This window comes from Aspergillus sclerotioniger, assembly GCF_003184525.1.
Source record: "Aspergillus sclerotioniger CBS 115572 chromosome Unknown BO94scaffold_8, whole genome shotgun sequence".
Taxonomy (NCBI): Eukaryota; Fungi; Ascomycota; class Eurotiomycetes; order Eurotiales; family Aspergillaceae; genus Aspergillus; species Aspergillus sclerotioniger.
Window position 1 is genome coordinate 167,113 of NW_020290998.1, and position 19,549 is coordinate 186,661.

General features: G+C 51.6%; 10 protein-coding genes across 10 annotated transcripts; 4 read left to right on the top strand and 6 right to left on the bottom strand.

Moving 5' to 3' along the window:
• Window positions 1-886: 886 nt before the first annotated feature.
• On the top strand, window positions 887-2,293 carry BO94DRAFT_488206 (proteasome inhibitor PI31 family protein). The gene is made up of 2 exons (XM_025609060.1): window positions 887-1,159; window positions 1,225-2,293. Exons 1-2 carry the CDS (start codon window positions 973-975, stop codon window positions 2,115-2,117), a joined length of 1,080 nt encoding a protein of 359 aa, XP_025469438.1. The 5' UTR covers window positions 887-972; the 3' UTR covers window positions 2,118-2,293.
• A 301-nt stretch (window positions 2,294-2,594) lies between these two features.
• On the top strand, window positions 2,595-4,597 carry BO94DRAFT_512630 (serine/threonine-protein phosphatase). The gene is made up of 6 exons (XM_025609818.1): window positions 2,595-3,043; window positions 3,112-3,153; window positions 3,258-3,363; window positions 3,429-3,962; window positions 4,020-4,092; window positions 4,155-4,597. The coding sequence occupies exons 1-6, from the start codon at window positions 2,882-2,884 to the stop codon at window positions 4,225-4,227; spliced, it is 990 nt and encodes a 329-aa protein (XP_025469439.1). The 5' UTR covers window positions 2,595-2,881; the 3' UTR covers window positions 4,228-4,597.
• Window positions 4,598-4,815: 218 nt separating this feature from the next.
• BO94DRAFT_533166 (putative homogentisate 1,2-dioxygenase) lies at window positions 4,816-7,114 on the bottom strand. The gene is made up of 7 exons (XM_025611276.1): window positions 6,671-7,114; window positions 6,590-6,612; window positions 6,355-6,529; window positions 5,703-6,305; window positions 5,472-5,634; window positions 5,287-5,409; window positions 4,816-5,214 (listed from the first exon to the last, which is right to left on the bottom strand). The coding sequence occupies exons 1-7, from the start codon at window positions 6,788-6,790 to the stop codon at window positions 4,955-4,957; spliced, it is 1,467 nt and encodes a 488-aa protein (XP_025469440.1). The 5' UTR covers window positions 6,791-7,114; the 3' UTR covers window positions 4,816-4,954.
• A 413-nt stretch (window positions 7,115-7,527) lies between these two features.
• BO94DRAFT_488214 (putative carboxylesterase) lies at window positions 7,528-9,504 on the bottom strand. Its single transcript, XM_025609061.1, has 6 exons — window positions 9,168-9,504; window positions 8,934-9,103; window positions 8,824-8,871; window positions 8,589-8,770; window positions 8,191-8,532; window positions 7,528-8,134 (listed from the first exon to the last, which is right to left on the bottom strand). Exons 1-6 carry the CDS (start codon window positions 9,350-9,352, stop codon window positions 7,556-7,558), a joined length of 1,506 nt encoding a protein of 501 aa, XP_025469441.1. The 5' UTR covers window positions 9,353-9,504; the 3' UTR covers window positions 7,528-7,555.
• Window positions 9,505-9,899: 395 nt separating this feature from the next.
• Window positions 9,900-11,681, bottom strand: BO94DRAFT_554919 (MFS transporter; the record flags this gene model as incomplete). The annotated part of the gene is made up of 5 exons (XM_025613752.1): window positions 9,900-11,152; window positions 11,223-11,282; window positions 11,351-11,408; window positions 11,480-11,500; window positions 11,562-11,681. 5 exons carry the CDS (start codon window positions 11,679-11,681, stop codon window positions 9,900-9,902), a joined length of 1,512 nt encoding a protein of 503 aa, XP_025469442.1.
• Window positions 11,682-12,125: 444 nt separating this feature from the next.
• On the bottom strand, window positions 12,126-13,872 carry BO94DRAFT_544439 (NEDD8-activating enzyme E1 regulatory subunit; the record flags this gene model as incomplete). The annotated part of the gene is made up of 2 exons (XM_025613177.1): window positions 12,126-13,427; window positions 13,498-13,872. 2 exons carry the CDS (start codon window positions 13,870-13,872, stop codon window positions 12,126-12,128), a joined length of 1,677 nt encoding a protein of 558 aa, XP_025469443.1.
• Window positions 13,873-14,209: 337 nt separating this feature from the next.
• On the top strand, window positions 14,210-15,635 carry BO94DRAFT_533170 (ribose-5-phosphate isomerase RKI1). The gene is made up of 2 exons (XM_025611277.1): window positions 14,210-14,992; window positions 15,069-15,635. The coding sequence occupies exons 1-2, from the start codon at window positions 14,614-14,616 to the stop codon at window positions 15,509-15,511; spliced, it is 822 nt and encodes a 273-aa protein (XP_025469444.1). The 5' UTR covers window positions 14,210-14,613; the 3' UTR covers window positions 15,512-15,635.
• Window positions 15,580-16,967, bottom strand: BO94DRAFT_533171 (WD40 repeat domain-containing protein). Its single transcript, XM_025611278.1, has 3 exons — window positions 16,921-16,967; window positions 16,613-16,868; window positions 15,580-16,534 (listed from the first exon to the last, which is right to left on the bottom strand). The coding sequence occupies exons 1-3, from the start codon at window positions 16,928-16,930 to the stop codon at window positions 15,736-15,738; spliced, it is 1,065 nt and encodes a 354-aa protein (XP_025469445.1). The 5' UTR covers window positions 16,931-16,967; the 3' UTR covers window positions 15,580-15,735.
• On the top strand, window positions 16,874-18,519 carry BO94DRAFT_377938 (GTPase GPN2). Its single transcript, XM_025607237.1, has 3 exons — window positions 16,874-17,416; window positions 17,484-17,584; window positions 17,648-18,519. The coding sequence occupies exons 1-3, from the start codon at window positions 17,128-17,130 to the stop codon at window positions 18,308-18,310; spliced, it is 1,053 nt and encodes a 350-aa protein (XP_025469446.1). The 5' UTR covers window positions 16,874-17,127; the 3' UTR covers window positions 18,311-18,519.
• BO94DRAFT_533173 (Rpp14/Pop5 family protein) lies at window positions 18,311-19,430 on the bottom strand (the record flags this gene model as incomplete). Its single annotated transcript, XM_025611279.1, has 2 exons — window positions 18,934-19,430; window positions 18,311-18,822 (listed from the first exon to the last, which is right to left on the bottom strand). Coding segments are annotated over exons 1-2 (638 nt in total), but the record flags the coding sequence as incomplete, so codon positions are not given.
• Between the last annotated feature and the right edge of the window lie 119 nt (window positions 19,431-19,549).

The window sequence follows — 19,549 nt, forward strand, 5'->3', positions numbered from 1 at the left end:
TGGAAGGGTCTGGACGATAAACTCATCATTTTATTTGAATCGTTGAATAGAAGGAGGATACGAAAAAGAGTTGGGCTCAGGGACCAGCAAAAGGAGGCTATTGGTACGATTTGATCCAGTGGTACCGATAAGGCGCGCTAGTAGGAACTTAAGCAGATGAAATTTGGTAGACGGGCAGTTATTGTTGACATGTATCTTTAAAAAACAGGGACCACAGTCACTCTGCCTGAGGTTGGAGTTCAATTCATCTGCTCGGCTTTCTCAACCAACTCTAGTCTCAACTACACACTAATTTCTACACACATAAACTGTCTAATACCCATTCAGTAGCATGATCACAGCTGGTTGAGCTCTAACTGATATCAGTCGTTTGGTCAGCTGGCTGTCTAGTTTAGTTATCCTTTATTGGTGTCACCATCGTTATGATAAATACACTCTGCTACACCAGGCTTCTCGAAATAATTTGTCTTTCACCAATACACAGTACATAATCACAACTCGGCTCCAGCACCTCCAGTCCACTATCTGCTAATTGTAATTTTTATTCAGAGTCTATGGGTCTATCATTTCATCAAAAGGCTTTGAGAATATGATAGATGTCTGCGAAATATGTAATGGGAAGTGAACTACTATATTTGCATACAATGGAGACAGTCATCTAATATTCTGGCCTGTAACCGTCAGTTCTGTTCCGACAGAATGTATGCAAACTAAAATTCTTGATATTGTCTACACATGGATGCCTTCCCCTAAAGGATTCTGACACTTGTGTATGATCTAGACGAACGTCATGAAATGTGTCAGTTGAAGAGGCCCATCCAGGCTTCTGACTAAGCACGATAAACGACTCGGAGGCTGCAGGCTGCGATAAGACATCAGCCTTGCCCGGCAGTCACCATTCAACTTCAAAGCTCCATCACCCAGCCTTCCTGATCTCTCTGTTGTTGTAAATTATCTCCAACATTTATCAAGATGGCTGAAAGCACAGACACCCTGAGTCCGGACAACGTACTGGCGATCGCAGCAACGGCTCTGCGTGGGGATGGAGCCGCGCCGCCCAGTCTCAAGACGCCTTACGAAGCGATCGCTTTAGTAGGCCACGCGGCGATGACAGCAGTAGGCTTCCGGCTAGTTGGGCTTGGAGAAGACCATACGCTAAGTGTGTGACATGCAGACTTCTTAATGCGACAAAGCACTAGGTACTGATCACTTTACTATCTGCAGAGAACCAAACCGAGAGCCCCTCACTTCCCGCAGAATGGAACGCCAACACGGCCTTCGCTTTCCGATATGCCCACGCACAGTCATCGATGCAGTACCTGCTAAAAGTCAGTCGACTCGGAAATAATGCTGTCGTTTTTGCCCTGGCCTTAGGCGACGACCGAACCACCTCCTTCGATCTCCCGGTCAAAGACTACGTCTCTGAATCCGCTCTTCCGCTGTCCTCTACCACAGACCTCCAAACAGCACTCAACGAAGCTTTTATATCACCGGCGCGTATCAGTGACCTGATAGGGCTATTCAAGATCAACGTCATACAGAAGTTAGCCCCTGGGCTATACAAGGAGGGGTACGAAGATTCCTCCAACCAGGCACAGGAGACGGTGCGAGAAAGACAGCTGGAGAGACCGCCACGACATGATCCTCTGCGAGACGACCCTTTGCCCCAACCCGCTCGCCCTTATCCGTTTGATGATCCTCTGGCGGTGCCGCCCCGACGACCTGTCCCGGCGGGTGACTTTCCCCCACCAGGATTTGAGGATGAGTTCGAAATCCAAAGACCACCTCGGGGCTACCCGGCAGGCATGGGAGGAAGAAATCCCCTGACCATCGGAGACCGAGACCTATACCCTATGGGACTCGGTCCGAACGATCCTTTGCGAGGAGGCATTGGTCCTGGTCTGGGGGGTGGCGGCGGTGGTGGGATGCACCCCACCTTCGATGATCCCCTCTTTGGTGGACCACGAGGCCAAGGCTACGACCCTCAAGCACCTCCCGGATCGCGATATGATCCTGTTGGGCCCGGGCAAGGAGCGCCGTTTGGACGAGGGCAGGGGCCGTATGGAGGACGCGGGTTTGGCGGAGGGTTCGGGGGATTTGGTGGTGACATCATTTAAGCGCGCGGCTGAGCCTGAGCCTGGGGTCAAGGCGAAATTTGCAAAGCATTAGTGCACGATGTGATGACCGAATGAATGATTATGATTGATTGTATTTACATAACTTACGAACCGGATGTAACTTTGTTGTAACCATCCATTATTTACGTGATTGGCAAATTTTCAATGGGGAGAATATTTTTGATGTTCCCTTCGAAGCTCATGGTGTGGCGGACGCTGGAGAAGAATTCTGGGGCAAAGAGACTAAGAGAGTGTGGCTTTGCGAGGGAGCTGGAAGGGGGGAAGCCCCAAACAGGCGGCGGGCGGTGTGGCGCACGGGCAGGGCGATGAACGGGCCCAAACCTGTCCATGGGAACTTCCCACCACCACGGCCTGATGCACTGCTGCCACCACCTGTGACCGCTACCACCACCTCTACCACCTCCTCCTCCACCACCACCATCCCAGCTCACCTCCCTTTCCCTAAACTCCCTGCTCCCCTCCCCTCCCCCCCAACCTTTCTTCCCCATTACTAACACCCCCCACTCTCTTCCCTATATTTCTTCCATCTTTGAGCGACAGGTTTTACTGTCGCTTCCAGATTGTTTCTCTTTCAATTTCCCTTTTACATCTCGTTGCGTCCGATCGTGTTCCCCCCCCTCAAAGAAATCCACGCCTCCCTCACGAGACCTCCCCTCCCAGTTGGTCCGCCCCTCCTCAGTTGCAGTCAATCGTCATAATTTCTCTCCCCACCACCCTTGTTGTTACTTACGGTGGTCACTGCAATGGACAACAACATGGAGATCGATACGGCGCGGTCGCCCGAACCTCATCATCTCTCCCCGACCACCGATCCGGGCTCCATACCCACCCTCGACGGATGGATCGAAAACCTGATGACCTGCAAGCAACTAGCGGAGGAAGATGTGCGGAGGCTGTGTGATCGGGTGTGTGATGCTTTTGCCAGGCATTCTAGGTGACCTTCAAGATCCTAATCGTGGTTTGTTTTTTACAGGCAAGAGAGGTCCTACAGGAAGAGTCGAACGTGCAGCCCGTGGTATGTGGATGAATTTCGTTTGTTTTGGTCTTCCCGCGCTGCCCGGGCCTCTGGTGGCCCCGCGGCTGTTGCGACCGGTCGGACTGACCCTCTGGAACCCTCAGAAATGCCCGGTGACTGTGTGCGGTGATATACACGGCCAGTTCCACGATCTCATGGAGCTTTTCCGCATTGGTGGCCCCAATCCGGATACGAACTACCTGTTCATGGGTGAGTTGGCATCTTGCCGCGCGTGCCAGTCGTCCCCTTCACTCACTCACCCGCCCGCCCGCTAGGTGACTACGTCGACCGTGGTTACTACTCCGTAGAGACCGTCACGCTCCTTGTCTGCCTCAAAATCCGTTACCCTCAGCGTATCACCATCCTTCGGGGAAACCACGAATCCCGCCAGATCACGCAAGTTTACGGCTTTTACGACGAATGCCTGCGCAAATACGGCAACGCCAATGTCTGGAAATACTTCACTGATCTGTTCGACTACCTCCCCCTCACCGCACTTATCGAGAACCAGATCTTCTGTCTGCATGGTGGTCTGAGTCCGTCGATTGACACGCTCGACAACATCCGCTCCCTGGATCGGATCCAGGAAGTCCCACACGAGGGTCCGATGTGCGACTTGCTCTGGAGTGACCCTGACGACCGATGCGGCTGGGGCATCTCCCCCCGCGGTGCTGGATACACATTCGGGCAGGATATTTCGGAGGCATTTAATCACAACAACGGCTTGACTCTGGTGGCACGGGCGCACCAGCTGGTAATGGAGGGTTATAACTGGTCGCAGGATAGAAACGTGGTCACGATTTTCTCGGGTATGAGGAACCTCATCTCGTGTCTGGCTGGAAGGACATGGCTAATCGCAAACGCAGCTCCTAATTACTGCTACCGCTGCGGCAACCAAGCCGCAATCATGGAAATTGACGAGCATCTGAAGTATACGTTGTATGTGATGATCAGACGCGACAGCTTTCTGACGTGCCGGGGTTTACTGACACTGCCTACAGCTTACAATTCGATCCCTGCCCGCGTGCAGGAGAGCCCATGGTCTCGAGGCGCACACCCGATTATTTCCTGTGATTTGTTTGTGATAGACATTTCTTCTCACCTCTGGCAAGTTGAGGTTCTCCGACCCTTCGAAAGGGCTCCTGGGATGTTGGGACAAGGATACATCAAGGCGGTCTGCCTAAATAATTGTATGTCCGTATTTCTGGCCGTGTTGATACCATTCATGAAAATAAAAGACGTTTCGAGACTATATCCACCTTCCGGCGGATGGGATGATGGGTTTGCCACCGGGTGGGGAGGATGCGCTGTCGCTGCCTGAACCCGGCGAGCCATGTGCCTCAGGTAGATATCCACGCCCGATATGCGATTGGGTTTTTGCCGATGTGACAGGTCGCTGTTCGTTGTCAATTGCCCATAGACACCGCACCGTCCGATCATGCACAATTCATATTTCTATTGAGTACAGTTGTTGTCTACGTTTTCAAGAACCTGTAGACAAGTAGATGGATCCCCAAATTGCCCCTCATCTACTACCCGATCGACTACTGCACCTTCAGCCTTCAAGCTTGCTTGGTTTGGTATGTTGGCCACCCATTAAGCTTCTGCTTCTGCACGTGGCTTACGTCATTACTCGTCACTCGAAACGTAACCCATAAGGTGATGTTTTTCAATATGTACAGAGCGATAGCGAGTATTCACATAATAATCATGACCATAGGTATAGATATGAACGGTGGCTAAAAAGCACAACACAGGGTAGGATAATGCAACGAAGTGAGATGAACGAGATGCGATGCGATCAAACCCTCAACCCTTGAGCCTTTTTAGCCAATAATTCCTCGACTTCCTTAGCGTGGCTGAAGAAGTTGTCGACGAGGTTATCCCACATTTTGGGCTCGTGCTCGTGTCTCTTTTCGCTTGTCCAGGCGTAATCTGTGATTGTGAATGGACGGCTCGATTCGAACATGAATGCCATTGAGGCTTCGGAGATGCGCATGACTGGTGGGTCGGCTTCGGTGGCGGCTTTGAATTCCTCGTAGGCGACGCCGTGAGGGACCACTGGGGGCGGTTTTTGTTAGCTTGTGTCGGCTTTTTATTGGGTGTGGGTATATATTTGGGAGGGATGCTTACTCCCACATTCGAAGGAGACACTTCCGGGCTTGAAGGCGTCGGAACGACCGCCGTAATCGCCGTAGATTAGGCCCATGACTTCGGAGGCAGCGTTGCGGTGGTAATATGGGGGGCGATATGTGTCTGTCAATTCTGTGGTTAGTGAGGTTGAAGTAGGAAGCCCCAATTATGTGCATGGTACGTACGTGATGCAACATCCCATCGAGGCGAGAATATGAGTAGGTCGGCCAAAGGAGCCGTGGAATCACGAGACTTGGCTGTGAGGACACAGAAGATGGAAGGGTCGATATGGTCGACCGAGATGGAACCAACGTTGACGAACTTGGTCATATCATATTTGTATGGTACCTGTGGGGTTGGTCAGTTTGCCTCTGGCTGAATCGTTACGCAATTAAAATGAGAGAGAGAGAGCGTACATAGTTACCGTGCCAGGCAACCACATCAAATGGACTGTGCTTCTGCGTGCTCTTGAAGAACTTCCCTCCCAGCTTATACACAACTTCCCAATCTTCTTGAGTGATCTCATACTTAGCTGTGGGAAAGAGAAAGTCTCGTGCATTGGCAAGACCGTTGGCACCCAGGGGACCCAACTCGGGAAGTTCGAACTGACTGCCCCAGATCTCGAGGATATAACCACGTGAAGGCCCATCCGGGAGATCCACGCGGAAACGGATGCCGCGCTGGATTATGACGATCTCTCCGGGCTGAACAAACAATGGGCCAAATTCGGTCTGGATGTTTAGTGCGCCCTGTTGGGGGACTATGGCCATCTCACCATCCGAGTTGACAAAGGCCTTTTTGGTCATGTTAGCGTTGGCAACGTAGACGTGAGTCGCCAGGCCCTCGCGAAGGGTCGGCTCGCCCGACCCAGCCACGGTCTTGAGACCCGAGACGAAATCCACTTCACCACTGGTAGGAATGTCGAATGGGTGCCAGGCAAGTTGAGTGGGAGAGACATGGACGCGAGGGTTCAGCGGCAGAAAGTTAGACTCTGTGTCTTTGTTGTCAGGAAGATCGGTCTATGTTCTGTCAATATAGGCTCCCAGAAGACAAAGCTTCATGACTTACAAATCCCTGGTGGGCAACGGCCGGCCGGGCACGGTATAACCATGCCTTCTTGTTGCAATGTCTGGGGGCAATAAAGGCCGTTGCCGTGATTTGCTCGGCATACAAGCCGAATCGGACGTTGCGAGGGCTGTTTTGGCCCTGTGGAATGGTGCCAGGAACAGCCTCAGAGACAAATCTGATAGGTTATCTACATCAGCCAGTTGAATCGCTAGACGCAGGAGGAGCTTTGACATACGAATTGCCAAATCCGGCTTGGTACTGGTCCCATCGGTTAGAGGAGGTTGGCAGACTATTGAAGACACCACATGATACACACCTCATAGGGATCGTTCCGTCTTGTGCTGAATGATGGGATTGTGCCATCCTTTTGTGTCTCTGCCCAGTGGAAGATCTTCTGGTATTCCTTGGGGTCGGAGAGCTCACTCGTTGAGGGCATGGTGGCAGTAGGTCTCAGGGAAGTAGCTATGCAGTGAAATGGAGACTGTGAAATGGAATGGAAAGTTGTAGAGTCATGAATCGGTGTGTATCAGTCCTGGTTCTGGAGGAAAGACCGGACTGGGTTCGAGCAGGCTCATATACTTGAGCCGGTGGGGACGATCCGAGCGGGAAGACATTGTGAAGCAATTAATTAGACTGCTTTACATCCGAATATCCGGCCAGCTGATCTAGGTAGGAGGAGGTTGACCAGACTTTTGGAGGGTTGGACCGCTGGATGAGTCGCTGAAGCCAGAGCGTTTGAGGGAGGTTCGGCAGATCTGGAGAGCGCAGTGTTGCCGAGTCGAGCTGGGGACAGCGTCGCGGAGACCTTCGGGCGGCCGATCGCCAGTGGAGCGACCCCACATGAGTCAGCCCTGAGTAACGGTGGGGTTCTGCTTCGGCGCGGGGGTCTCCGGGTAGCACACAGCGTTGGAATTGCCGAAAGACATGCTTGCTTTAAGTGCCTGTTACAGGTGGTTACACTTCTTCTCTCGTTCGAGGTTCCTATCAAGGTGAAGAAGGGGTGAAGGTCAGTAGTAAGTAGTAGGAAGGTGACTATATCCCTCTCGCCTACTAGGGATCCGCCTCCGCCTCTCTACTTCATTCTAGCCAGATTTCACAGGATAGCCTTGATGGTGTGGTAGCCCTACGCCAGATGTTATACAGGATCTCCCTTTGGCCTGATCCAAGCAATTTCCAGTTGTATTGAGCATCCGCACTTCTATCAATTCAACAAACTAATCTTGCCGGCCGTCAAGGCAAATACAATGGGCATGTATACGCCCATACCCGCCCCCCTTAGTGCTTGAACATGCTCGACTCGCCGTCTAAAAGCAAACTGCGCTTCGGAGATCTCTTCACATGCACCCAAGGGCCCATAGGCGAATATTTGCTCCTCGGACCACGGGCTATTGCCGTTGACAAAGTGTATCCAACGCTTCCGCATCTCCTGGCCGACAGCTTTGGCTGCAGGATTGAAGGATAGGTCGACACCATCAAACAGGAAGAGTAGGTCAACGGCATGGTGAGCTCGGCTAGACGACTGCCATGGGTTGGGCTGGTCAACCACGTACTTGTAGACTCGTTTGTTTGCTGCCTGTAGCTTCTCGGTGACGACTTCCACCGGTAGTGTATACCGAACGTCGTGAACAAGGTCCAGAGCGCCTAGCTTGCAAGCAGTCGGGCGATCGGCGACAACATGATACATCTTGCGTAGTTTCGTGCCCCATTTCTCGTCCTGCTCGAAAGCCGCGGCGATGGCTTTGCCGTCCAATGTTTCAATTCCGTTCCTCCAAATAACTGACTGGTTGTGAGAGACTATTAGTAGAGATATCTAAAGCCGCTAGGGTCGCAATCTACCTCATATTCAGTATCACCGATCATGAGTTCGTCGACCAGCTCGGACTTAGCTTCCCAGCCTTGAAAGCCCTCATCCTCCTGGATCCACATGGTGTTCACATTGCACTCTTTCAACGCCTGTATAAGAGCTGGCACAGATGACTGTCGGAGCGATGACTGGCCTAACTCCTGTACCTTAACTTCCAGCGCCTTGATGAGAGCTTGACCTCTTTCAACGGGTAAGGGAGAAGAGAGATACAAGGATCCAGATGCCAGGACTGCCCTTTTGACCGGCGTACCGGTGAGTAAATGGACATGGACATACACCGCTCCAGCACTCTCCCCGGCCAGCGTGATATTTTCCTGAATGGTGCTGATTAGAACATAGTAACCACATCACCGCTCTCAATCGTACTAACAGGATCACCTCCAAAGGCAGAGATATTATTCCGCACCCATTCAATGCCCAATTTCTGATCCTTGAGGGCAAGATTCTTCTCCTTTCCATCGCCAAAGCTGAAAATATTGAGGCGATAGTTGATCGAAACGAATATGATAGGCTGTCCGGTCTTGATGGAATCCGCAACGATCTTGACGGGATCTAACAAGCCACCGGTCAGTCTCCGAGTATGCAGTCTCTTACATCTTCCTTACCGCAGATCTTGGACGCAGCGGAGCAAAAGGTCACTACTTGCGAGCCCCCTGTATGAAACGGTTAGCCGTCGATTTATCAGAAAATAGTTGGTCTAGTCCTCGATCCATACCGTGAATCCATATTAAAACAGGAAGAGATCTCTTAGCCGACGAAACCGGAGGACAAGTAATATCCAAGTTCAAGCATTCAAACTCATCCTCGGGCTCCTTCTCAATCTTGAAGTCTTCCGGAATGCGCAGCAAATGGCGTACGTCAACATCTACCTGTGGACATCTTGGCCTATAGAGAACAAATTCGACGTCAGTATTGATCAAAACTGCCTTTGTCATGCGTGGAAGTATACCCGTATCGAGACGCATCAACCACGGCATCAGCAAAGCCATCCACCGGCTGAGCCCGCTCAAACCGCGCCGGCACCGAGGCGTACTTGATGCCTCTGAACTCATGGATCTCCACTCCCTCAGTCTCCCTTTCAATACCCTTGAAAGTAGCATGGAGACCTTGGTGTTGGACACGCGGAAAAACCATATCTGCAACGTGCGATACTATGCTGAGGCGAGGGAGGATACTCAAGGATGGTGGTTGTCAGAGAGTCTACCTGGATAGCCGGTGGAATGGCGCCATGCTCCATGATAAGGGTCCTGGTTCACCCCTCTTGAACTGTTTAGCATAATCGCTCTCTTCGAACCGGCTGGCAGTTCTCCAGGAGATGCCGATATCCGCTGGCTTGGCTGTGCCCCATTCGTCACGCGTGGGGCTGCTGCGGGGAGATCCACCGGGAGCGAAAGTTGGTCTTTGAAGGTCTAACTTCTCGGTTCTTACCTTTGCTCAGCTCGCAGTGACGGGTGACGGAGAAATATTCAAGTCTATCGCAGTGAATGAACTTTCTTCTCACCAACTAAGTCAGCATTACTGCTGCAGTTGTCTGTTCAAGGGTATCGCATAAGTATGACCCAGATCATGCTCGAATCAAGCTCTCATGTCAACACATTAGTCTATGAAGATGATATTCTCTACCCAAAATTATCTATGCACATGAGTATGTATACTTCCTTTTGTTTCCTTCAATCATCGATCACTCTCCACCTGGAGATGGAGTCGGTTCACTTCTCTTCTTCGTAAAGAGAAACCCACCTAGGAACAACAGTATAGGAATACCAGAGAAACCAGTCAGCAAGGCCAACGCCCATGTCATGGTCTTCCATCCCGCGCTTTGCCGAATAAACCCCGCGAAGAACGGACCGACTATCGTTCCAGCAGCAAACGCTGCGTTGAGGATTCCATATGATAGCGCCATAGCGCCGCCCTTTCCAAAGATGTTTGGGTTTCTCGCTTCTTTTTCCTCCACAATATAAGATGCCTCAACCAACAGAGGAGGCATCAGCGAGGCTACACAGAAGCCAAGGAGGACCAACAACGCGCATAGCAAGACCTTCTGGCCCATGGAGTTGTGGGTGACAAGTCGAAGCAACACCAGAATTGGAACGGTTGCAAACAGCGCTCCTGCCGCCATGTAGCGTCGGACATTTCCATACTTGTCGTTGATCATACCGAATATCGGATCAGAAAGATGAGGAATAGACAAAGGGATAAAGATGAGCCCTTGACCTGTCTGGCCCCAGCCGAATGTGTCCTCAACAAAAAGGGGAAGGACACTGTCGAAGGAGCTCAGAAGGACAGAGAGGATGAAATAGGCCCAGATAGTGACCAGCATTCTGTCCGAGGCCAGGAGAGTAAAAACGGCGCTCGTCGCCTTTGGGGAATTTGAGCTGTCATATGATTTGGGCGACGCTTGTCCAATCGCGACCTGTTCTTCCGAATCATTTTCTGGTGCGTCGAAGCGCGAAGCTTCAGTGGCATCTTCTGACCCAGAGCCCTTTTCTATCGTTTCGGAGGGCGATATTTGCGGGTTCTCTTGTTTTTCTTGTTGAATCCACTTCACCGCATGCTTCTTCTCAATCATGACGAGCCGCAGAACGATGTCCACTCCAACCAGAGCAAATGCTAGGGCGAACACTGCATAGTATCCGCCACGAGCGTACACAACACCTCCAATTAGAGGGCCGCCCATAATTCCTATAGTCATACCCATTCCAAGGTAACCCATCGCTTGCCCGAGGCCTTCCTTGCCGACTGTATCGACAAGCAACGCGGCCCCGACGGTCCAAACGACCGCTGCGGATGCTCCTTGGAAAAGACGTCCTGCTATCCAGAGACCAATGTGAGTCCCTACGCAGAGTAGAGCCGTGGAGGCACCCAGGGCCAACAGCCCTGTGATGAGCGGCCACCATCGAGATTCGAATCGGTCAGCTATGTATCCCGCGATGGCTAAATAGAAGGGTCGATCAGAAAGACATTCTTTGATTCTTTGAACCGAGGTGACAATAACAAGACTCACGCGACGTTGCTAATAGAGCTGCTCCATACAGGGCCAAGAGAATAGATGTCCATGATTGTTCTGACCCGAACTATAATTAGCAACTAATTACTGACAAAACATAGAATGTGGTCCAAATAGTTAATCACCTTGGTCTACTGGCAACCCGACCCTTTGGTGCAAGGCAGTCGGCGCCACAGGAACGATCTACCATAAAAGTCAAAACGTCAGAGACATCAAGGGATGAACTAAACCATTGGTACATTCAAGCCACATACCAGTCCATAGAGCAGAACATCCTATGTATTACCTGTCAGCTTAATAAAGTTCCTCTAACAAGGGACGAAGAGCTTAGCATACCGTGAAGACCGCGAAAGCAACCACAAACATAATGAAGCCATTAGAAGACCTCCATTCAAGGAATATCGGTGGCCTATCTTCATTCTGTCTTGGCAACATGCCACACAAGTTCCACGCCATCTTATAAGGTTGTAGAGCTTAAATGGTAGTGTGTCCGCCACATTAGCGATATTTTCGGCAGCGTTTAGGCGACGTAAAGCTGGGAAATCCACTCTGTTGGTACAAAAGACTTAATCTGGCGAACTTAAGATGAAATAATTTAAATGCAGTGTTCGGAATAGCGGTCTAATTATACTTGATGGATGAGTGACTACTCGTCGAGAGAAACCTTGCCGATATGATGTCCTCGGCGCCCGCGGGTCCCGAGCCAAGCGCCGTACATTGGATGACGCGGGATCAGCGTGATCCAGATATTGCAGACAGGCTAGGTATCTTTGTTGGGGTTAACAGTCAAATAAAGATACAAATCATAGACTGTAACACCGAATGTTCGGCTTAGTGAATTTATGCCAGAAAAATGCTCATGAAGGGCTATTGCAGGTTTCAGAGTTGCCACCGTCTTCCTCACAGCTTGTACATTTCGCTGCGGCTGTGTGCCCCGTCAAAGATGCAAGTGTTGTCCAACGGCACGTACTGCCTAGTAATTACTTTGAGCGCCTCCTGTGCGACTAGTCCTCCGGTGAGTGAAGAGATGTTGTGCAGCTCTCCGCCTTGCGTCCTTCGGAGCTCTCGGGCAGCTTGAAGGATTCGTTCCCTTGCATCCTCCTCCTCAATGGCCGATGGACCTTCTGATTTGAGCATACCGAGGACGTGCTTGATTGCAGATTCCCACGCTATCTCATCATCTAAGGCCTCTTCTGATCTCTCTCCATCTTGGATGTCGGTTACAATGTTATCCAGGATTTGGAAGGCGATGAATATCGGAATGAGGGAGTCAGGAACACTCAGGTTGTTCCGGATGGCCTCCAGAGTATATGCTTCCCCATTCACTAGGGGAATGTCTCGGCCATGCACAACCTTGATGTGAGCCGCATTCTTGCAGAAGACCTCAATATCCTTGTCCGAAACTTGTATTGGGCGTGATCCAAGCTGTACCTCAACGCTTCGGACAATCTCAGTGACTTCTTCTATATCTTTCCTAGCCTTCGATTTGTAGATATTCTGAAGAGAAACGTAATCGGATGACTGAGCCTTCATGTCCGGCAAGGAGCCCGGCAGAGGTAGTACACTGTGTCTCTGGTGGAATTCGCGGACAGCCGCTGCAATGACCCAAAAATCAGCAGAATCTGGGCTCGGGCGTCTGCACTCTTCCATTTCGAAGATCTCACGGATGGAACTGCGTAAGGTAAATGGATTCAATGACTTCAAGACTGCCGCAACAGCCTCGTCATAGTTCTCTTCGCCACCCTCCGGGTTGCTCGTCCTTGCACTGGATCGAACCATTTCTCTGAACTCCGACTTCTCCTTGTAGTTTGACGGAACCTGGCCATCGTGCGCTTTCTTCCATAGCTCTAGGTGATGGAGCAGGAGCAAAACATACGGAACGTGACCATGTTGGTGGTCGTCCAAACTATCCAAATTGCTTATGCCAGCACCAGCTGCTGCCAACTCAGGCCAAGGGTTAAGGAGACGAAGGTCCTGCGTGCTCTCAGGATCCGGATGTGTCTCTACTATGGGAAATGCAGCTGGGAGCTGGAGAGAAAAGATGGAATAGAATCCCACCGAGCGTGTGTATAGTACTGGAATATCGAGATCTTTGGCAGCCTTGCGGAGGACCTCCAAAGACGACCGTTTCACCGGGCCAGATATCAACACTAGCTTATACTGTGTGAGGAACTCTGGGTCCCGCAGAAGCTCTGCGATAGGCTGATTTTCAACATTTGTTAGCTCTTAGGCACCCCGAAGCAAGCTGGAGTTGTCTACAGGACAGATATACCTTGGTATAGAAGCTCCCGTCTACGTCTGGGTTTAGTTCTCTCAGCAGTCGACAGGTCTCCTCAGCTCTGGACTTGCCCAGGCTCTTCTCTTCTAAGAAGAAGTTCACTCCGAGATCAGGCTCGGTGACAAGTGCGGGATCCACGATGGTAAAGCCTCCGATTCCAGGGAGTACAAGGTTCTTGAGCGTTTCCACGCCAACTACACCGGATACTCCCGTATTCTGCTTGCTCCATGGCCCATCGGAATTTACCAGAAGCACCTGAGACTCCTCTAGAGCTTTCTGACCGCTGGCTGCCCACAAGCGCAACTGGCGATCATACTTTCTCTCTTTCGAAGATGGCCCAACCAGGGCACTCGGAAAGGTCTCTGTCATGGGGGGCTAAAGCGGAGACGAGATGAGGATAGAGAAGGCGATTTTGAACTGAAGGTTGGGATCAAATAAACTGGAGAACAGTATTCCACCGTCAAGTCCTGGCTGAAAACACGACGGAGCACCCAAACCAGTATCGATTGTTGGTTGCTGAAAGTAAGAAGTGATGGAATACCCCCCATGTTGGGTGCAGTCACATGATAGCATCAGTGCACGGACCGTCCTGCTAGCCTTGTGGCCTGACTGCCTTGCTGCCCTTCTGCCTGAGGCCACAATAGCTATGACGACACAACCCCGCCGGAGTGGAAGTCGCGCATCCAAAACAATCAGATTATTGCGAAGGTTAGATGCTGCATTGCTCCTCAAAACGGGTGATTTGACTGATATCGAGTGTGTCAAGGTGTCAATTGCCATGCCATGAGTTTCGCAATCCCGCCTGGCTGTCTGCCCTCGCTGTAAGTGGTCCAATGGCCTGCTGGGGAGTTCTTGGGATTCTCTTCGCTCCCCCACCGCGGGCATCCACTGCTTGTGACGGTTCCCTCCCCGATTTTGCAGGGGCTCGTCGAAAGAGTTTCTTCCCCGGAATAGTCCGCCTATTAATCTCACGACAGAACCCGTCCCTGCGCTTTCTCTCCCACTCCCGTTTATCCTCGTCTCCGTCTTCGCCTACGATCACTTCGGTCGTCTCCTTCTTTTGTCCCCCTCTTCCCGGTTCCCTCCAGCCCCTCTCGTCGTCACTCCACCATGGCTAGCGTCATCGAAGCCGCAAAGCGTGCGGCCGGTAAAGCCGCAGTCGACAACCACTACCCTAAAGACGCCAAATTTGTCGGCATTGGCAGTGGTTCTACGATCGTCTATGTTGTAGAGGCCATCAAGGAGTCCGGAGTAGACACCTCCGCCACCAAATATATCCCCACCGGCTTCCAGTCCAAGCAGCTTATCATCTCAGCCGGTCTCACCGCGGTTGATTTCGATTCTATCCCAGAGGGCACAGTGCTAGATGTCGCCTTCGATGGCGCGGACGAGGTGGACGACGAGCTCAACCTGATCAAGGGCGGCGGTGCTTGTCTTTTCCAGGAAAAGATTGTGGCCCTCCAGGCCAAGGAATTCATCTGCGTGGCCGGTGCGTATATCTCACGCTGACTCAGTCATCTACACCGGAACCTTTAATAGACATACACTAACCCCACGCTTGTCAGACTCCCGCAAACTTCAGTCCCGCCTGCTCTCTGGCTGGAAGTACATCCCGATCGAAGTTGCTCCTATCGCTGCCCACCGAGTCCTCACTGCTCTTCGAGAGATTGGCAGCATTGAGCCTGCCATCCGTCTCAACACGGATATCAAGCAAGGTCCATTGAAGACCGACCAAGCCTTCTTCATCATCGACGCTCCGTTCAAGACCCTGCTTACACAGGCAGACGTGGCCGCTGGGAAGGACGGCAGTGGGAAGGAAGGCATTTGGGAGGTCCACGCCCTCTCCCAGGCGATTAAGCAGATTCCCGGTGTTTTGGACGTTGGTATCTTCTCCGGCCTGACCGGCCCTCAGGCCCAGGCTCTTGGAGGTGTTGGGGGCCAGAAGCCTATTGCCGCCTACTTCGGCATGCCTGATGGCTCGGTGTCCGTCAGGAAGGCAACTGCTTGATACGGTTGCTTCTAACGCCATATACGATGTGTCAAGTGACCAAGAGACTAGAGGAAAAAAGTACAATGATACCATGTAGACTGTAGCACGAATCGGACTGTTTTACGCTTTCTATAACCTGGTGCGTCATAACTGTGATATCACTGAACCAAAAGTAAGAACACCAAGTCTCCGCACGCCGTTCATCAAAACAAATATTTCATAAGACGACAATATACTCGAATTTATTTGGCACCCTTCCCCTTCGCTTCCGTCTCTCCAAGCTCACGGACGAAGATCTTGACCGCTCCCTCAACAACATCATCCTTGCCGTCCTCGAAACCTGGACTGATTGCGATCGCCAGGTACTTTCCGTTGCCGCTGAAGTCCACTGCAGCGACACTAGAGGGGTACTTCTGGTACTGCCTGATTCTCCTCTTCGCGATACCGTCCCAAAGAGCGACCACACCATCGCCGCCGCCAGACGCAAACGTACCGTGGACGGGATGGAACGCAAGCGCATTGACCGGGTACACCACATCCACATCATCCGCTGTCTGTCTGTGACACTTGAACGCGTATTTCCGGGCTTGGGACTCGGCAGACGGGTCGAACCATTCGACCGCGACACGTCCCTCGATACTCGACGAAGCGTATCCTGCGTCGTCGGGCATGCATGCCACGGAACGGGTCATAAACTTCAAGCTACTCTCCCTTCGCTGCCATGGCTCGACCTCAACCTTGTTCGGGCCAGTGCCCTCCGACTGAGCGGTGAGCATAGCCAGTGCTTTCAGATCGTAAATGTGAAGGGCGCGGGAAGCCATTGCGACAACGAGCTTCGTGGCGGTAAGAGACACGGAGAAAGGCTTGGATGGGAGAGGAATAACAGCGGGTGCCATGGCAGGGTCGTTCGCCTGGTGCACATGCAACGTCGAGTCCCAGGATGCGGATATGACTAGGTTGTGTTCCTTGCTGAAAACAACGCTTCGCACGCCCGCTTCGTGGCTGCTGAGAACGGTCTGAGTGGATGATGCTACATCGATTCTACAGACTGTCAGCTGAGAAAAGGTGGGAGATGAGCCGATGGCTAATGGACTTGAGCAGAGCAGACAGTAGACTCACTTCTTGACGTCCCAATCCAATCCAGCCGTGTAGATCTCATCTTCGGTTGCGCCAAAACACACATCCAACACCGGAGCACGATGCTCGAACTTCTGTAACAGCTTTCCTTCTCCTACTGCACCATTTTCATCGCGCAGATCGTACAGATAGACATTCTTATCCCAGGAGGAAACAATGATTCGCGTGGAGTCGGGATCGGGAGAGAACTTCAGAGCGGAGATAGCATCCGTCGGCGGAGACGCGACAGAAAATTGATCTGATAGCCTGTCAGCAAAAGCTAATTGATACAGAGTCCATTCGCGACTTACGTGACGCCATTTTTCCTGCTTGAATCAGCACCTAGCTCGACTTTAACCCGTTGTTGATCGTCCCGGTGTCATCCAAGCTTCACCTTACAGACCGTTTTCTGCCATGCCCGACCGCCCTGGAATATTCTCCCCGCCATCATCGATTGCTCCGACATTGACATCGAGCATTCCTTTGATCGAACACATTCTTGTGCGAAGACTCTCGTCATGCCGTTTGCGCAACTCGTGATAGGTCCTCCGGGCGCGGGGAAGTCAACTTACTGCAATGGCATGCACCAGTTCCTGGGAGCCATCGGCCGCAAATGCTCCATCGTGAACCTAGACCCCGCAAATGATAAAACGTCGTATCCGTGCGCGCTGGACGTTCGCGATCTTGTGACGCTAGAGGAAATCATGAGTGAAGATCAGCTAGGACCAAATGGCGGTGTTCTGTATGCTTTGGAAGAGCTGGAGGAGAACTTTGACTTTCTTGAGGAGGGACTGAAGGAGTTCGGAGGTAGGCGCATCTCTCATGGCTTCGGATGCTGTAGGATTAAATGCTAATTTTAGATGGTCTCATACAGATGACTATGTCTTATTCGACTGCCCAGGTCAAGTCGAACTGTTTACTCATCACTCTTCCCTACGCAATATATTCTTCAAAATCCAGAAATTGGGGTACAGAGTACGTCTCATTCTTCCTGCTCGCTCTATCCTACTACACCGTTGCTAACATGCTGGTGCGCAGCTAATCGTAATCCATCTCATTGATTCCTACAACCTTACACTACCGTCGATGTACATATCCGCTCTTCTCCTCTCCCTCCGCGCCATGCTCCAAATGGATCTGCCTCACCTGAACGTCCTCACCAAGATTGACAATCTATCCAACTATGCCCCTTTGCCTTTCAACCTAGACTACTACACAGAGGTGCAAGACCTTAACTATCTTCTTCCGCACCTGGAAGCCGAGTCTTCACGGCTATCGCATGAAAAATTCGGGCCGCTCAACAACGCCATCATCGATTTAGTGGAAGAGTTCGGGTTAGTGGGCTTCGAAACTTTAGCTGTGGAGGACAAGAAAAGCATGATGAACCTACTGCGCGTAATCGATCGCGCCAGTGGTTATGTCTTCGGGCCCGCTGAGGGTGCCAACGACAGCGTCTGGCAGATTGCCGTTCGAGAAGGCCTCGGGGCAATGGATGTTCGGGATATACAGGAACGCTGGCTCGATGCCAAGGATACCTATGATGACCACGAGCTGAAGCAGTTGGAGGAAGAGGCCAAAGCCAATGAAAAAGCAGCAGCTGGAGATGCGGGAAAAAATCCCGACGAAGATGATGACGAATACGACGACCTCGGCAGAGGCCCAATACCAGATGGCGGTGTAAAGATTATACGAAAGTCATGACATGAATCTATCCCAGCATCTATTCACACACTGTATAATAGGGTATCTCTAATGAAATGATTAGCAAGACAAAACTCCCCCATGCAAGGTACAGGCACCTAAATAGATGCCGTCCAATAATACCATATCCCATACTCATTCATCATCCTCACTCTCCATCATAACATCCTCATCCCCCATAACATCCTCAGCACTCCCAGTAAGCGGAGTACCTTCATGCGCATCGACCAACCCACCCAACAACCCCTCAAGCACTCCACTCTCCTCCGCGCCCCTCAACCGCACAATCTCCCTCCTCGCGCGTCGAATCGCCTCTTCCTCCGCCTTGCGCATCGTTCCAGACACGCGAATCACACGAAACACACAAGACCTCGAACTCGTCGGTCGTCTCGACCCATTCTCAGTAATCCCAGGCACCTCAGACATACACGTGAGGGCCGTCCAAACAAGACGGAAAGACGCACGCGGACAGCGGATAATAGCGGTTGACGTAGCAGGCGAAAGATATTTCACTATGAAACCCCAATTGATGAGCATCATGACATACCCAGCAAATCCATATTCTTCATGACCCCACCAAACATAAAAGACACAAAAAGAAGACAAGATGGAAAAAAACATACCACTGACAACCCCCGCCCCAGCACCACCTAGCCTCCCAACCCCATAATCACCAAACAACTCCGCAACTTCCTCCCTAACCATCTTGGCCAACAAGCTCGGCGTCAAGGCATCAGATGTGGGCGAATGGATCTGTAGCTGCGATTGTGATTGCGATTGCGACTTGGATAGGGACTTCAGTGCATTTTTCGCACTCGTGGCAGGCCACGTCGACGGATCGGGGTAGAGGATATCAAGGAGGAGGTAGCGGTGTTTGAGGCGGACCATTGCGCGCGTGTTTGTGTGGGTGGTTGTGGTGGTGGGTTGGTGGGATGAAGATTCGAGATATCCGTGTGTTGCAGCGAGTGGTTAGGGATGATTGAGGTTGGAATTAGGTTTGTTTAGCGATGGTGGAGACGTCAGGTCACTTTATGGATCGAATGCACGCGGTATTATCGGAGATTTAGCAATTGACGATGTGCATGCGTGGAGAAGTTAGAACGATGCGGAAGTTTTGACATCAATTATTGATTGACGATGTCAGTGAGCTGCCGGGCGGATTGGCGATGGGCCCGGTTTTCTGCCAAGCATGTGGGTCGCGGCCGCCGCTTTATTGCACTAATTACCGCGGAATAATTC

Bases quoted from the DNA above. Each gene is read 5' to 3' on its own strand.
- BO94DRAFT_488206 (XM_025609060.1), top strand. From the start codon at position 973: ATGGCTGAAAGCACAGACACCCTGAGTCCGGACAACGTACTGGCGATC. The intron at 1,160-1,224 runs GTGTGTGACATG...TACTATCTGCAG, and splicing joins TGGAGAAGACCATACGCTAA to AGAACCAAACCGAGAGCCCC.
- BO94DRAFT_512630 (XM_025609818.1), top strand. From the start codon at position 2,882: ATGGACAACAACATGGAGATCGATACGGCGCGGTCGCCCGAACCTCAT. The intron at 3,154-3,257 runs GTATGTGGATGA...TGGAACCCTCAG, and splicing joins AGTCGAACGTGCAGCCCGTG to AAATGCCCGGTGACTGTGTG. The intron at 3,963-4,019 runs GTATGAGGAACC...TCGCAAACGCAG, and splicing joins CGTGGTCACGATTTTCTCGG to CTCCTAATTACTGCTACCGC.
- BO94DRAFT_533166 (XM_025611276.1), bottom strand. From the start codon at position 6,790: ATGCCCTCAACGAGTGAGCTCTCCGACCCCAAGGAATACCAGAAGATC. The intron at 6,613-6,670 runs GTGTGTATCATG...CGATGGGACCAG, and splicing joins GACGGAACGATCCCTATGAG to TACCAAGCCGGATTTGGCAA. The intron at 5,215-5,286 runs GTAAGCATCCCT...AACCGCCCCCAG, and splicing joins TGTCTCCTTCGAATGTGGGA to TGGTCCCTCACGGCGTCGCC.
- BO94DRAFT_488214 (XM_025609061.1), bottom strand. From the start codon at position 9,352: ATGGTTTTTCCGCGTGTCCAACACCAAGGTCTCCATGCTACTTTCAAG. The intron at 8,872-8,933 runs GTATGGATCGAG...CGTTTCATACAG, and splicing joins TGTTTTAATATGGATTCACG to GGGGCTCGCAAGTAGTGACC. The intron at 8,135-8,190 runs GTAGATTGCGAC...TCTCACAACCAG, and splicing joins TCGGTGATACTGAATATGAG to TCAGTTATTTGGAGGAACGG.
- BO94DRAFT_533170 (XM_025611277.1), top strand. From the start codon at position 14,614: ATGGCTAGCGTCATCGAAGCCGCAAAGCGTGCGGCCGGTAAAGCCGCA. The intron at 14,993-15,068 runs GTGCGTATATCT...CACGCTTGTCAG, and splicing joins GGAATTCATCTGCGTGGCCG to ACTCCCGCAAACTTCAGTCC.
- BO94DRAFT_533171 (XM_025611278.1), bottom strand. The intron at 16,535-16,612 runs GTGAGTCTACTG...GACAGTCTGTAG, and splicing joins TTGGATTGGGACGTCAAGAA to AATCGATGTAGCATCATCCA.
- BO94DRAFT_377938 (XM_025607237.1), top strand. From the start codon at position 17,128: ATGCCGTTTGCGCAACTCGTGATAGGTCCTCCGGGCGCGGGGAAGTCA. The intron at 17,417-17,483 runs GTAGGCGCATCT...GGTCTCATACAG, and splicing joins GGGACTGAAGGAGTTCGGAG to ATGACTATGTCTTATTCGAC. The intron at 17,585-17,647 runs GTACGTCTCATT...GCTGGTGCGCAG, and splicing joins TCCAGAAATTGGGGTACAGA to CTAATCGTAATCCATCTCAT.